The sequence below is a fragment of the Balaenoptera musculus genome, chromosome 10 (genome assembly GCF_009873245.2).
Source record: "Balaenoptera musculus isolate JJ_BM4_2016_0621 chromosome 10, mBalMus1.pri.v3, whole genome shotgun sequence".
In the NCBI taxonomy this organism is placed as follows: domain Eukaryota; kingdom Metazoa; phylum Chordata; class Mammalia; order Artiodactyla; family Balaenopteridae; genus Balaenoptera; species Balaenoptera musculus.
In genome coordinates, this window is record NC_045794.1 from 86,508,304 (window position 1) to 86,520,656 (window position 12,353).

Consider the following 12,353-nt stretch of genomic DNA (forward strand, 5'->3'; position numbering starts at 1 on the left):
TCCATTTAAACCCTGCTAAGTTTGAAATAAGGAGATCAAGTAGGCAATTGAGGGAATAAAGAAGTCTGGAAGCCAGTAGAGAAATCAGATCTGAAGACGTAGTATGTGTTGTTTTATGAGAAAAGCAGATTATAAAACATACCTATGGGGCTTCCCTGGTGGCGCAGTGGTTGAGAATCTGCCTGCCAATGCAGGGGACACGGGTTCGAGCCCTGGTCTGGGAAGATCCCACATGCCGCGGAGCAACTGGGCCCGTGAGCCACAACTACTGAGCCTGAGCGTCTGGAGCCTCTGCTCCGCAACAAGAGAGGCCGCGATAGTGACAGGCCCGCGCACCGCGATGAAGAATGGCCCCCACTCGCCGCAACTGGAGAAAGCCCTCACACAGAAACGAAGACCCAACACAGCCAAAAATAAACATAATAAATAAAAGTTTAAAAAAAAAAAAAAACATACCTATGATTCCAGTTTTTCTTTTAAGTGTATAAACAGAAAAATCTGGAAGGATATACTGTGTACCAAAGTATTATCTAAGAGGTGAGATTATACATTTTTTTAAAAGGTTTTCTCTCTTATCTGTATTTTCTACAGTAGCATGCATTGCTTTTATAATGTAGAAAGTTTAATTTTAAAATTAAGATACTTGAAAAAGTAATAAATGGAACATTAAGTTGGAGACTAAATGCTTTCTATGCAAGAAGTACATACTAGCAAGTAGGAAAAAATATAGAAAATTGAACTTACTGATTCATCTTTGAAATTGGGAATTATGAGCTGAAGTCCAAGGATAAGCTTCTAATCAGTCTCTGCGATTAGAAGAAAAATGTGCACATATAAATTTTTCTCAGTAGCAAATACGTCACTTTAACCAGATTCTTTAAGAGATCTGTGACTTTTAAAAGATTAAAAATCATTGTCTCTGAATGGCCAGTTTTTCCATAAACCTTTCCATAAAAGGCTGTGGACAGGTATATCTATCTAAAAGTAATCATGGCCACTATCATAAAGGCAAAATTTAGATTTTGCTTTTCCTTGTGATAACTTGGCCTCAGTTTGGGCAAGGGAGGGGGATAGAGTTCTTCATCTTGCCTTTCTTCACTTTTAGTTAAGTTTTGTGCATTTGAGTTCATATAAAGATTAATATACTTCCGTAACGGTTTTTTATGAAAAATAGCAGTCTTTTGCTCACACTTTCCTCCCATTTTCCTTGCTTCACAAGCATGTGCTTTCAGCTCTGTTAAACAGTTCTTATGGTATTTACTATCAATTCTCCATATAGCGTGAATATGTTACTTTAATTTTTTTTCAGTTTAGGCATAATATGCTCACTTTCTACCGTGGAAGTTAAGGATTTCTCTCTTCTTCCCACCACTCCTCCCCTCTCTCCTATGCACCTTCCCTAACCCCTACTCTCTGAGTATGATTGATTACACCATAATTTTGTTAGATGAGTGTTCAGTGTTTACATTATAACCATATAAATGCTATTCACAGGTGAACTATGTAGAATACTGTGAATATTTTTTGTTTGCCATCGATTAGTAATGGTCACTTTGTTTGTTTTAGATTTGTATGTATTTACCACTAATTCAATCTATGCTCTCATTTGTTTAAATCTTCTCTCATTATGGTTAGATGCATCAGATATTCTATCAAATTTCCTCATCTTGAAGAAATTTCTCCTCCTCCAATTTGGGATGATTGCCTTCCACAAACTGAGCACACCTATCATCTTGGAGTCTCCCTTCATCATCTTTCTGGGGGTATCTTTTGCCTCTCACCTGTGCCGGATTCCCTTTTTCCTGGATCTCATATTTTTCCCTTTGTTAGTTTACATCCTCATTTTTGTAGAACACATCCCAGGAAAAGGTGCATAGGTGATAAATTTATTTTGAGATCTTGCATTGTTTAAAAATAAGTTCAGTCTTCCTTCCCACTGAATTGGCAGTTTGAGCGGAAATAGAATTCTATATTGGAAGTCATTATCCTTCAGAATTTTGAAAGCTGGGAAAAAATTTTTTTGAAAGTTGTTATATTATATTCAAACTTCAAGTGTTTTTGTTGAGAATCTAAACCACTTCTGATTTTTGGTCCTTTTAAATGTGACCTTTCCCCTGATAGCTTTTAGGATTTTTTCTTTGTCCCTACTGTTCTTAAATTTTATGATGATGTGTCTTGTTGTGTGTCTATTTTTAATCCCTTGTGTTGAGTACTCAGTGGGCCCTTTCAGTCTGGAAATTCATGTTCTTCAGTTGTGGGAATTCTCAGTTTATTTCACTGATTTACACCCTTCTGCTTTCTCTATTTTTCTTCATGTAACTTCTGTTATGTGGGTGGTTTACCTCCTGGACTTGTCTTCTTATTCTCTGCTTTTGTTCAGGTATGGGTTGCCTTACTTTGAAAGACATAAATAAACTGGATTGTGAATAGGATCGTGGAGGAATTTACATGGGAATAGTTGGAGGAACTAGGCTTAATTATCCTCTAAAACAGGGTCATTAGACTGTTTTTGTAAAGACCCAGAGAGTAAATATTTTAAGCATTGTGGGCCATAAGGTCTCTGTTACACCTACTCACCTCTACCGTTGTAGCATAAAAGGAGTCATAGACAATACCTAAACAAATGAGCATAGCTATATTTCAGTGAAACTTTATTTACAAAAATAGGCACAGACTGGATCTGGCCCATGAGCCATAGTTTGCTGACCCCTACTCTAAAAGATACAAAGAGATAGATATTAGACTTGTTCTATAAACATTAAATTATAGTGTATAGATTTCAACTCACTAGAAAAATACATTTTCTTATATAACTGTCCAGAGATGGAGTGTACTGCCTTGGGATTTGTGAGTTCCCTAATTTGATAGGTAAACAAAAAGAAGACAGGGATATTATAGAAATAATCTTAGGTCCTTTTTTCCAGTTCTAATAGTCTATGATTGTTATTGTTTTAGAAATGTTGGTAGTATTTTATGCCAAAATAATTACCTGTTTTGGTTAGTACAAGTTTTTTGTTTGTTTGTTTGTTTTTTAATTTTTTTTCTTTTTGGCTGCATTGGGTTTTTGTTGCTGTGCGCAGGCTTTCTCTGGTTGGGGCGAGCGGGGGCTACTCTTCGTTGTGGTGCGGTGGCTTCTCTTGTTGTGGAGCATGGGCTCTAGGCGTGCGGGCTTCAGTAGTTGTGGCACGCGGGTTCAGTAGTTGTGGCACGTGAGCTCTAGAGCACAGGCTCAGTAGTTGTGGCGCACGGGCTTAGTTGCTCTGCGGCATGTGGAATCTTCCCAGGCCAGGGCTCGAACCCGTGTTCCCTGCATTGGCAGGCGAATTCCTAACCACTGCGCCACCAGGGAAGCCCTGGTTAGTACAAGTTTTGATAAGAAGGTATTAACTTCAAAGAAGTTACTTCAAAGAAGTTTTTCCAAGATATCATGTCCAAATAATTTTTGCTAACATTAGCAGTATTTCTAACATGTATGCTGTTGGCTCAAAATTGGGTCATAAAATTAAAAACTTACAAAGAAGCTAAAATAGCATAGCTGTAACTATAAAGTACTTGGTTTTTCCCCCCACTTCTAGGATTAAATTTTTTTTTTTAATTTGATGACTCAGCTTGGAACTAAATTATTTTGTTTATAGATTTATTCATATAAGGAATTAGATAAATAAATAAAATCAGAACTCCAAATTATTTTCATTTGACCTACTATAGCTATGTTTATCTGAGTAAATTTTTTCCTCTTAGTAAACAGATGAAATATTCATTGCTGATGTTTTCAGAACTCCAGGTCCACAAGCTATATAGGCAAACTATTGATACATTTGAAACTTTAATACATAATACGAATATTGTTCTTTAGAGAAACCACCGGCACCATCACAAGTACAACTGATCAAAGCCACTACCAACTCTTTTCATGTCAAATGGGATGAAGTGCCTACAGTTGAAGGCTATCTTTTGCAGTTGAATACAGACTTGCCGTACCAAGCTGTGTCATCAGATTCTTCAGCAACACCAAATATGCAAGGTAACATAATTTTCACACTTAAAGCGTGTATGCTCATATGTTTCGCGAAAAAAAGATAGTGTAGAAAAGCCTGTGATTAGACCTGGTTTAAGAAATTTTATGCTATGATGTTTCCTGCCTGGTAAATCAGATACGTTATGTTTCAACTCTGAAACTTGACTGTATTACCATTATGATGTAGTAGAATACATAGACATGTAGGGTAGAATGTTTTTTCTGTAGTTCATTTTGATGTACTTTCTTAATCTGACATGCTACTTGACTTCAGGAGATGGTTTTAATTAGTTTTCTTAAATATTTCAGCTTCTTTCAAAAGTATTTTTAACTAACAGGCACTTGGAAAGTAAAAGCAAATTTAATTTTACATGTTCTTCCAAAAAGGATTTCAGTTAAATATTAAGCAGACTATTAAGAAAACAGGTAAACTTTGATAAATATACTACTTTTTAAACCTTTAATATGTAACTTTTAAAAATATTTGATTGTAATGTATTTTCTTGAAGCTAATTTAGAGCATATCAGTCTGAACTTTCCCATTCCTACAGGAGTCAGGATGGACCCACACAGACAAGGCAGTAATAGCATCATTCCTAACAGTGTAAGTTGAAAAAATTTATAACAGTAAATGAATGTTTATGGTTACAGTCCCAATTTTTATTAATATTTTTAGCATATTACCCTAGGACAGGGGTTCTCCACCATGGCTGCACATCACAATCACCTCTGAGATTAAAAAACAAACAAGCACAGATTCCCATGCCTTTCCCCAGATCTAGTGAAGCAGAATCTTAAAATGATGCCCAGGTAACTCTGTTTTTAAGGAAAGCTCCGTATATCATTGTGACAGTAGCCTGAATTAAGAACCCCTGGCCAAGAGACTGAAGTCTCATTACACATAGTATCAGAGGCTAATACAAACACACAAACACACACATACACATATATATATATATATACACACACATATATGTATATATATGTGTGTGTATATATATATGTTTGGCTTTTGTTGGTTTTTTTTTAAATTTAGGTGGTACTACAAGGTTTATAATGAAGAACAATAGTTTCCTGCTCTGCTCCTACTTGCTCTTGATCCTGCCTCTAGAAACAACTACTTTCAAATATTTTAGCTCTCTTCTGGTATCTACCTTTGTGCTTTTAAATAAAATCCTTGTGCTGCCACTTCTTGACTTTCTAGTTTTAGGTCAATTGTCTTCAGTAATGGAAGATGAAGATTTTATGATGTCTTAAAATATTGCCATTTCCTCCCCTTCCTCTTCCCACATCCTTTAAGTATTTTTAGTTGAATCATTATTTGATATTTACATTGTGATTATTACATATTCATAGGCGAGCCATGTAGTGTGCTGTGAGCATTGTTCCTTCTTCATGTAATTTTTTGTTTTTCTTGGCATTGTTAACTGCCTCACTTTTTCATTTGCTTAGTTTTCTTCTTGCCTATCATTAATTAATACTCAGATTCTCCAATAAAATAATAAAACTCCTCTCAAAATATTCAAACATATAAGGTAGTCTCTTTTTTCTTTCTTCACCACCCCCTGCCCCCAGAACCATTCATCCCAGGGCGTCTGTCTTTTTTTTTTAAATATTTATTTAGTTATTAGTTTTGGCTGTGTTGGGTCTTTGTTGCTGTGTGTGGGCTTTTTCTAGTTGCAGCGAGTGGGGGCTACTCTTCGTTGCGGTGCGCGGGCTTCTCGCTGTGGTGGCTTCTCTTGTTGCAGAGCACGGGCTCTAGAGCGCACGGGCTTCAGTAGATGCGGCGCGTGGGCTCAGTAGTTGTGGCTTGTGGGCTCTAGAGCGCAGGCTCAGTAGTTGTGGCGCATGGGCTTAGTTGCTCCGCGGCATGTGGGATCTTCCCGGACCAGGGCTTGAACCTGTGTCTCCTGCATTGGCAGGCAGATTCTTAACCACTGCGCCACCAGGGAAGCCCGGGCCTCTGTCTTGATGCTCTAGTCTGTACTAATTCTTCTCTAAGTCTGCTACTCAGCTGTCAGATTAGAACTTCCATTTGTTTCATATTGGAAGTTTCTTTTACCTCTTTTCTGTGTTAGAGTCCATGTTTCTTGGTCTCATTTCATTCTCTTTCTTGGTGTTCTCCAGTAGTTTCCTGAGAAAGGGTTTATGAAAGGTAAACTTTTTGAGATCTTACGTATGTGAAAATGCCTTTATCTGTTCATATTTGATTGGTAGCTTGGCTGTGTTATAGAATTCTATATTGGAAATGTTTTCCTTAGAAATGGAAAGGCATTCTCCTACTGTCTTTTAGCATTCAGTGTTGCTGTTAAGAAGTCTGTTGCCACTTGGATTCCTGATCGTTTATATGTGACCTAATTTTTTTGTTTTAATCCCCAGTTCTCTGAAATTTCAATAGTGATGTACCTTAGAGTGTGTGTCTTTGCTTCATTCACTGTGCTGTGCAGTCAATGGGCCGTGTCATGGAAACTGGAAACTCATGGCTTTCATTACTGATTATTTCCTCCTTCCACATTCTCTTTCTCTTCTTTGGAAACTCCTATTAATTGAATGATGGTCCTCCTGAACTAATCCTCTGATTTTACTTTTTATTTTCTATTTTCTATCTTTCCTCTGTTCTGCTTTCTGAAAAGTTTCTTCATTTATATTATAAATCTTCTATGCAATTTTTAAATATATTCAACCACATATTTAATCTCTAAAAGCCTGCTCTTATTCTTTATTTCTTTTATGACATTTTATTTTTGCTTCATGAATGTAATATTTTCCCTTATCTCTTCAAGAATTATGCTTTTTTAAAAAAAATAGAGTTATATTCTGCTCTCAGCATTATTTCTTTTTTTCAAGCTCCTTTTAAAAAAATTTGTTTTGGTCTTGGACTTCCACGTTAGAGGCTGTTATCAAATGTCTGGTGATGCTTGGCTATCCTTTCATGTTTAAGTGAGGCATTAAAAATGAGCTTGGAAGATATCTTAGCCCATTTGGCCTGCTATAACAAAACACCATAGCCTAGGTGGCTTATAAACAATAGAAATTTATTTCCTGCATTTCTGGAGGCTGGAAGTCTGAGATCAGGGTGCCTGCATGGTAGAGTTCTGGTGAGGAGCCTATTTAGGGTTGCAGACTGCTGACTTCTCATTGTATCCTCACATGGTGGAAGGGAGAATGGATCTTTCTTGGGCCAATTTTTTTTTTTTTAATTATACTTTATTGGAGTATAATTGCTTTACATTGTTGTGTTAGTTGCTGCTGTATAACAAAGTGAATCAGCTATAGATATACATATATCCCCATATCCCCTCCCTCTTGTGTCTCCCTCCCACTGTCCCTATCCCACCCCTCTAGGTTGTCACAAAGCACCGAGCTGATCTCCCTGTGCTATGCGGCTGCTTCCCACTAGCTATCTGTTTTACATTTGGTAGTGTATATATGTCAATTCCACTCTCTCACTTCGTCTCAGCTTACCCTTCCCCCTCCCCGTGTCCTCAAGTCCATTCTCTATGTCTGCGTCTTTATTCCAGTCCTGCCCCTAGATTCCTCAGAACCTTTTTTTTTTTTAGATTCCGTATTTATGTGTTAGCATACAATATTTGTTTTTCTCTTTCTGACTTACTTCACTCTGTATGACAGACTCTAACTCCATCCACCTCACTACAAATAACTCAATTTTGTTTCTTTTTATGGCTGAGTAATATCCCATTGTATATATGTGCCACCTATTCTTTATCCATTCATCTGTCGATGGACACTTAGGTTGCTTCCATGTCCTGGCTGTTGTAAATAGTGCTGCAATGAACATTTTGACTGTTTTTGAATTATAGTTTTCTCAGGGTATATGCCCAGTAGTGGGATTGCTGGGTCATATGGTAGTTCTATTTTTAGTTTTTTAAGGAACCTCCATACTGTTCTCCATAGTGGCTGTATCAATTTATATTACCACCAACAGTGCAAGAGGGTTCCCTTTTCTCCACACCCTCTCCAGCATTTATTGTTTGTATATTTTTTGATGATGGCCATTCTGACCGGTGTGAGGTGATACCTCATTGTAGTTTTGATTTGCATTGCTCTAATGATTAGTGATGTTGAGCATCCTTTCATGTGTTTGTTGGCAATCTGTATATTTTCTTTGGAGAAATGTCTGTCTAGGTCTTCTGCCCATTTTTGGATTGGGTTGTTTGTTTTTTTGATATTGAGCTACATGAGCTGCTTGTATATTTTGGAGATTAATCCTTTGTCAGTTGCTTAGTTGGCAAATATTATCTCCCATTCTGAGGGTTATCTTTCCGTCTTATTTATGGTTTCCTTTGCTGTGCAAAAGATTTTAAGTTTCATTAGGTCCCATTTGTTTATTTTTGTTTTTGTTTCCATTTCTCTAGGAGGTGGGTCAAAAAGGATCTTGCTGTGATTTATGTCAAAGAGTGTTCTTCCTATGTTTTCCTCTAAGAGTTTTATAGTGTCCGGTCTTACATTTAGGTCTTGAATCCATTTTGAGTTTATTTTTGTGTATGGTGTTAGGGAGTATTCTAATTTCATTCTTTTACATGTAGCTGTCCAGTTTTTCCAGCACCACTTATTGAAGAGGCTGTCTTTTCTCCATTGTATATTCTTGCCTTCTTTATCAAAGATAAGGTGACCATATGTGCATGGGTTTATCTCTGGGCTTTCTATCCTGTTCCATTGATCTATATTTCTGTTTTTGTGCCAGTACCATACTGTCTTGATTACTGTAGCTTTGTAGTATAGTCTAAAGGCAGGGAGCCTGATTCCTCCAGCTCTGTTTCTCTTTTTCAAGATTGCCTTGGCTATTCGGAGTTTTTTGTGTTTCTATACAAATTGTGAAACTTTTGGTTCTAGTTCTGTGAAAAATGCCATTGGTAGTTTGATAGGGATTGCACTGAATCTGTAGATTGCTTTGGGTAGTATAGTCATTTTCATAGTGTTGATTCTTCCAATCCAAGAACATGGTATATCTTTCCATCTGTTTGTATCATCTTTGATTTCTTTCATCAGTGTCTTATAGTTGTCTGCATACAGGTCTTTTGTCTCTTTAGGTAGGTTTATTCCTAGGTATTTTATTCTTTTTGTTGCAATGGTAAATGGGAGTGTTTCCTTAATTTCTCTTTCAGATTTTTCATCATTAGGGTATAGGAATGCAAGAGATTTCTGTGCATTAAGTTTGTATCCTGCTACTTTACCAAATTCATTGATTAGCTCTAGTAGTTTTCTGGTAGCATCTTTAGGATTCTCTATGTATAGTATCATGTCATCTGCAAACAGTGACAGTTTTACTTCTTCTTTTCCGATTTGGATTCCTTTTATTTCTTTTTCGTCTCCGATTGCTGTGGCTAAAACTTCCAAAACTATATTGAATAGTAGTGGTGAGAGTGGACAACCTTGTCTTCTTCCTTATCTCAGTGGAAATGGTTTCAGTTTTTCACCATTGAGAATGATGTTGGCTGTGGGTTTGTCACATATGGCCTTTATTATGTTGAGGTAAGTTCCCTCTATGCATACTTCCCGGAGAGTTTTTATCATAACTGGGTGTTGAATTTTGTCGAAATCTTTTTCTGTATCAACTGAGATTATCATATGGTTTTTATCTTTCAGTTTGTTAGTATGGTGTATCACGTTGATTGATTTGCGTATATTGAAGAATCCTTGCATTCCTGGGATAAACCCCACCTGATCATGGTGTATGATCCTTTTAATGTGCTGTTGGATTCTGTTTGCTAGTATTTTGTTGAGGATTTTTGCATCTATGTTCGTCAGTGATATTGGCCTGTAGTTTTATTATTTTGTAACATCTTTGTCTGGTTTTGGTATCAGGGTGGTGGTGGCCTCGTAGAATGAGTTTGGGAGTGTTCCTCCCTCTGCTATATTTTGGAAGAGTTTGAGAAGGATAAGTGTTAGCTCTTCTGTAAATGTTTGATAGAATTCGCCTGTGAATCCATCTGGTACTGGCTTTTTGTTTGTTGGAAGATTTTTAATCACAGTTTCAATTTCAGTGCTTGTGATTGGTCTGTTTATATTTTCTATTTCTTCCTGGTTCAGTCTCGGAAGGTTGTGCTCTTCTAAGAATTTGTCCATTTCTTCCAGGTTGTCCATTTTATTCGCATATAGTTGCTTGTAGTAATCTCTCATCATCCTTTGTTTTCTGCAGTGTCAGTTGTTACTTCTCCTTTTTCATTTCTAATTCTGTTGATTTGAGTCTTCCTTTTTTTCTTGATGATTTTGGCTAATGGTTTATCAATTTTGTTTATCTTCTCAAAGACCCAGCTTTTAGTTTTATTGATCTTTGCTATCATTTCCTTCATTTCTTTTTCATTTGTTTCTGATCTGATCTTTATGATTTCTTTCCTTCTGCTAACTTTGGGGTTTTTTTTGTTCTTCTTTCTCTAATTGCTTTAGGTGTAAGGTTACATTGTTTATTTGAGATTTTTCTTGTTTCTTGAAGTAGGATTGTATTGCTATAAACTTCCCTCTTAGAACTGCTTTTGCTGCATCCCATAGGTTTTGGGTCGTCGTGTTTTCATTGTCATTTGTTTCTAGGTATATTTTGATTTCCTCTTTAAGTTCTCCAGTGATCTCTCGGTTATTTAGTCGTGTATTGTTTAGCCTCCATGTGTTTGTATTTTTTACAGTTTTTTTTTTCCTGTAATTGATATCTAGTCTCATAGTGTTGTGGTCAGAAAAGATACTTGATATGATTTCAATTTTCTTAAATTTACCAAGGCTTGATTTGTGACCCAAGATATGATCTATCCTGGAGAATGTTCCATGAGCACTTGAGAAGAAAGTTTATTCTGTTGTTTCTGGATGGAATATCCTATAAATATCAGTTAAGTCCATCTTGTTTAATGTATCATTTAAAGCTTGTGTTTCCTTATTTATTTTCATTTTGGTTGATCTGTCCATTGGTGAAAGTGGGGTGTTAAAGTCCCCTACTATGATTGTGTTACTGTCGATTTCCCCTTTTATGGCTGTTAGCACTTGCCTCGTGTATTGAGGTGCTCCTATGTTGGGTGCATAAATATTTACAATTATTATATCTTCTTCTTGGATTGATCCCTTGATCATTATGTAGTGTCCTTCTTTGTCTCTTGTAATAGTCTTTATTTTAAAGTCTATTTTATCTGATATGAGTATTGCTACTCCAGCTTTCTTTTGATTTCCATTTGCATGGAATATCTTTTTTCCATCCCCTCACTTTCAGTCTGTATGTGTCCGTAGGTCTGAAGTGGGTCTCTTGTAGACAGCACGTATACGGGTCTTGTTTTTTTATCCATTCAGCGAGCCTGTGTCTTTTGGTTGGAGCATTTAATCCATTTACGTTTAAGGTAATTATCGATATGTATGTTCCTATTCCCATTTTCTTAATTTTTTGGGGTTTGTTATTGTAGGTCTTTTCCTCCTCTTGTGTTTCCTGCCTAGAGAAGTACCTTTAGCATTTGCTGTAAAGCTGGTTTGCTGGTGCTGAATTCTTTTAGCTTTTGCTTGTCTGTAAAGGTTTTAATTTCTCCGTCAAATCTGAATGAGATCCTTGCTGGGTAGAGTAATCTTGGTTGTAGGTTTTTCCCTTTCATCACTTGAAATATGTCCTGCCACTCCCTTCTGGCTTGCAGAGTTTCTGCTGAAATATCAGCTGTTAACCTTATGGGGATTCCCTTGTATGTTATTTGTTGTTTTTCCCTTTCTGCTTTTAATCTTTTTTCTTTGTATTTAATTTTTGATAGTTTGATTAATAGGTATCTTGGCGTGTTTCTCCTTGGATTTATCCTGTATGGGACTCTCTGCACTTCTTGTACTTGATTGACTATTTCCTTTCTCTTATTAGGGAAGTTTTCAACTATAATCTCTTCAAATATTTTCTCAGTCCCTTTCTTTTTCTCTTCTTCTTCTGGGACCCCTATAATTCGAATGTTGGTGCGTTTAATGTTGTCCCAGAGGTCTCTGAGACTGTCCTCAATTCTTTTCATTCTTTTTTCTTTATTCTGCTCTGCAGTAGTTATTTCCACTATTTTATCTTCCAGGTCACTTATCCGTTCTTCTGCCTCAGTTATTCTGCTATTGATTCCTTCTAGGGAATTTTTAATTTCACTTATTGTGTTGTTCATCATTGTTTGTTTGCTCTTTAGTTCTTCTAGGTCCTTGTTAAACGTTTCTTGTATTTTCTCCATTCTGCTTCCAAGATTTTGGATCATCTTTATTATCATTACTCTGAATTCTTTTTCAGGTAGATGGCCTATTTCCTCTTCATTTGTTTGGTCAGGTGGGTTTTTATCTTGCTCCTTCATCTGCTGCGTATTTCTCTGTCTTCTCATTTTGCTTAACTTAC

At 36.5% G+C, this 12,353-nt stretch overlaps 1 protein-coding gene across 3 annotated transcripts in view; it reads left to right on the plus strand.

Moving 5' to 3' along the window:
• HCFC2 (host cell factor C2) overlaps positions 1–12,353 on the plus strand; it is a 44,824-nt gene that overhangs the window by 17,058 nt on the left and 15,413 nt on the right. For all 3 annotated transcript variants that reach the window (XM_036867583.1, XM_036867584.1, XM_036867585.1), the window contains 2 exons: positions 3,857–4,024; positions 4,570–4,622. In XM_036867583.1, coding sequence (XP_036723478.1) covers positions 3,857–4,024; positions 4,570–4,622 — 221 coding nt within the window. The remainder of the gene's footprint in view (positions 1–3,856; positions 4,025–4,569; positions 4,623–12,353) is intronic.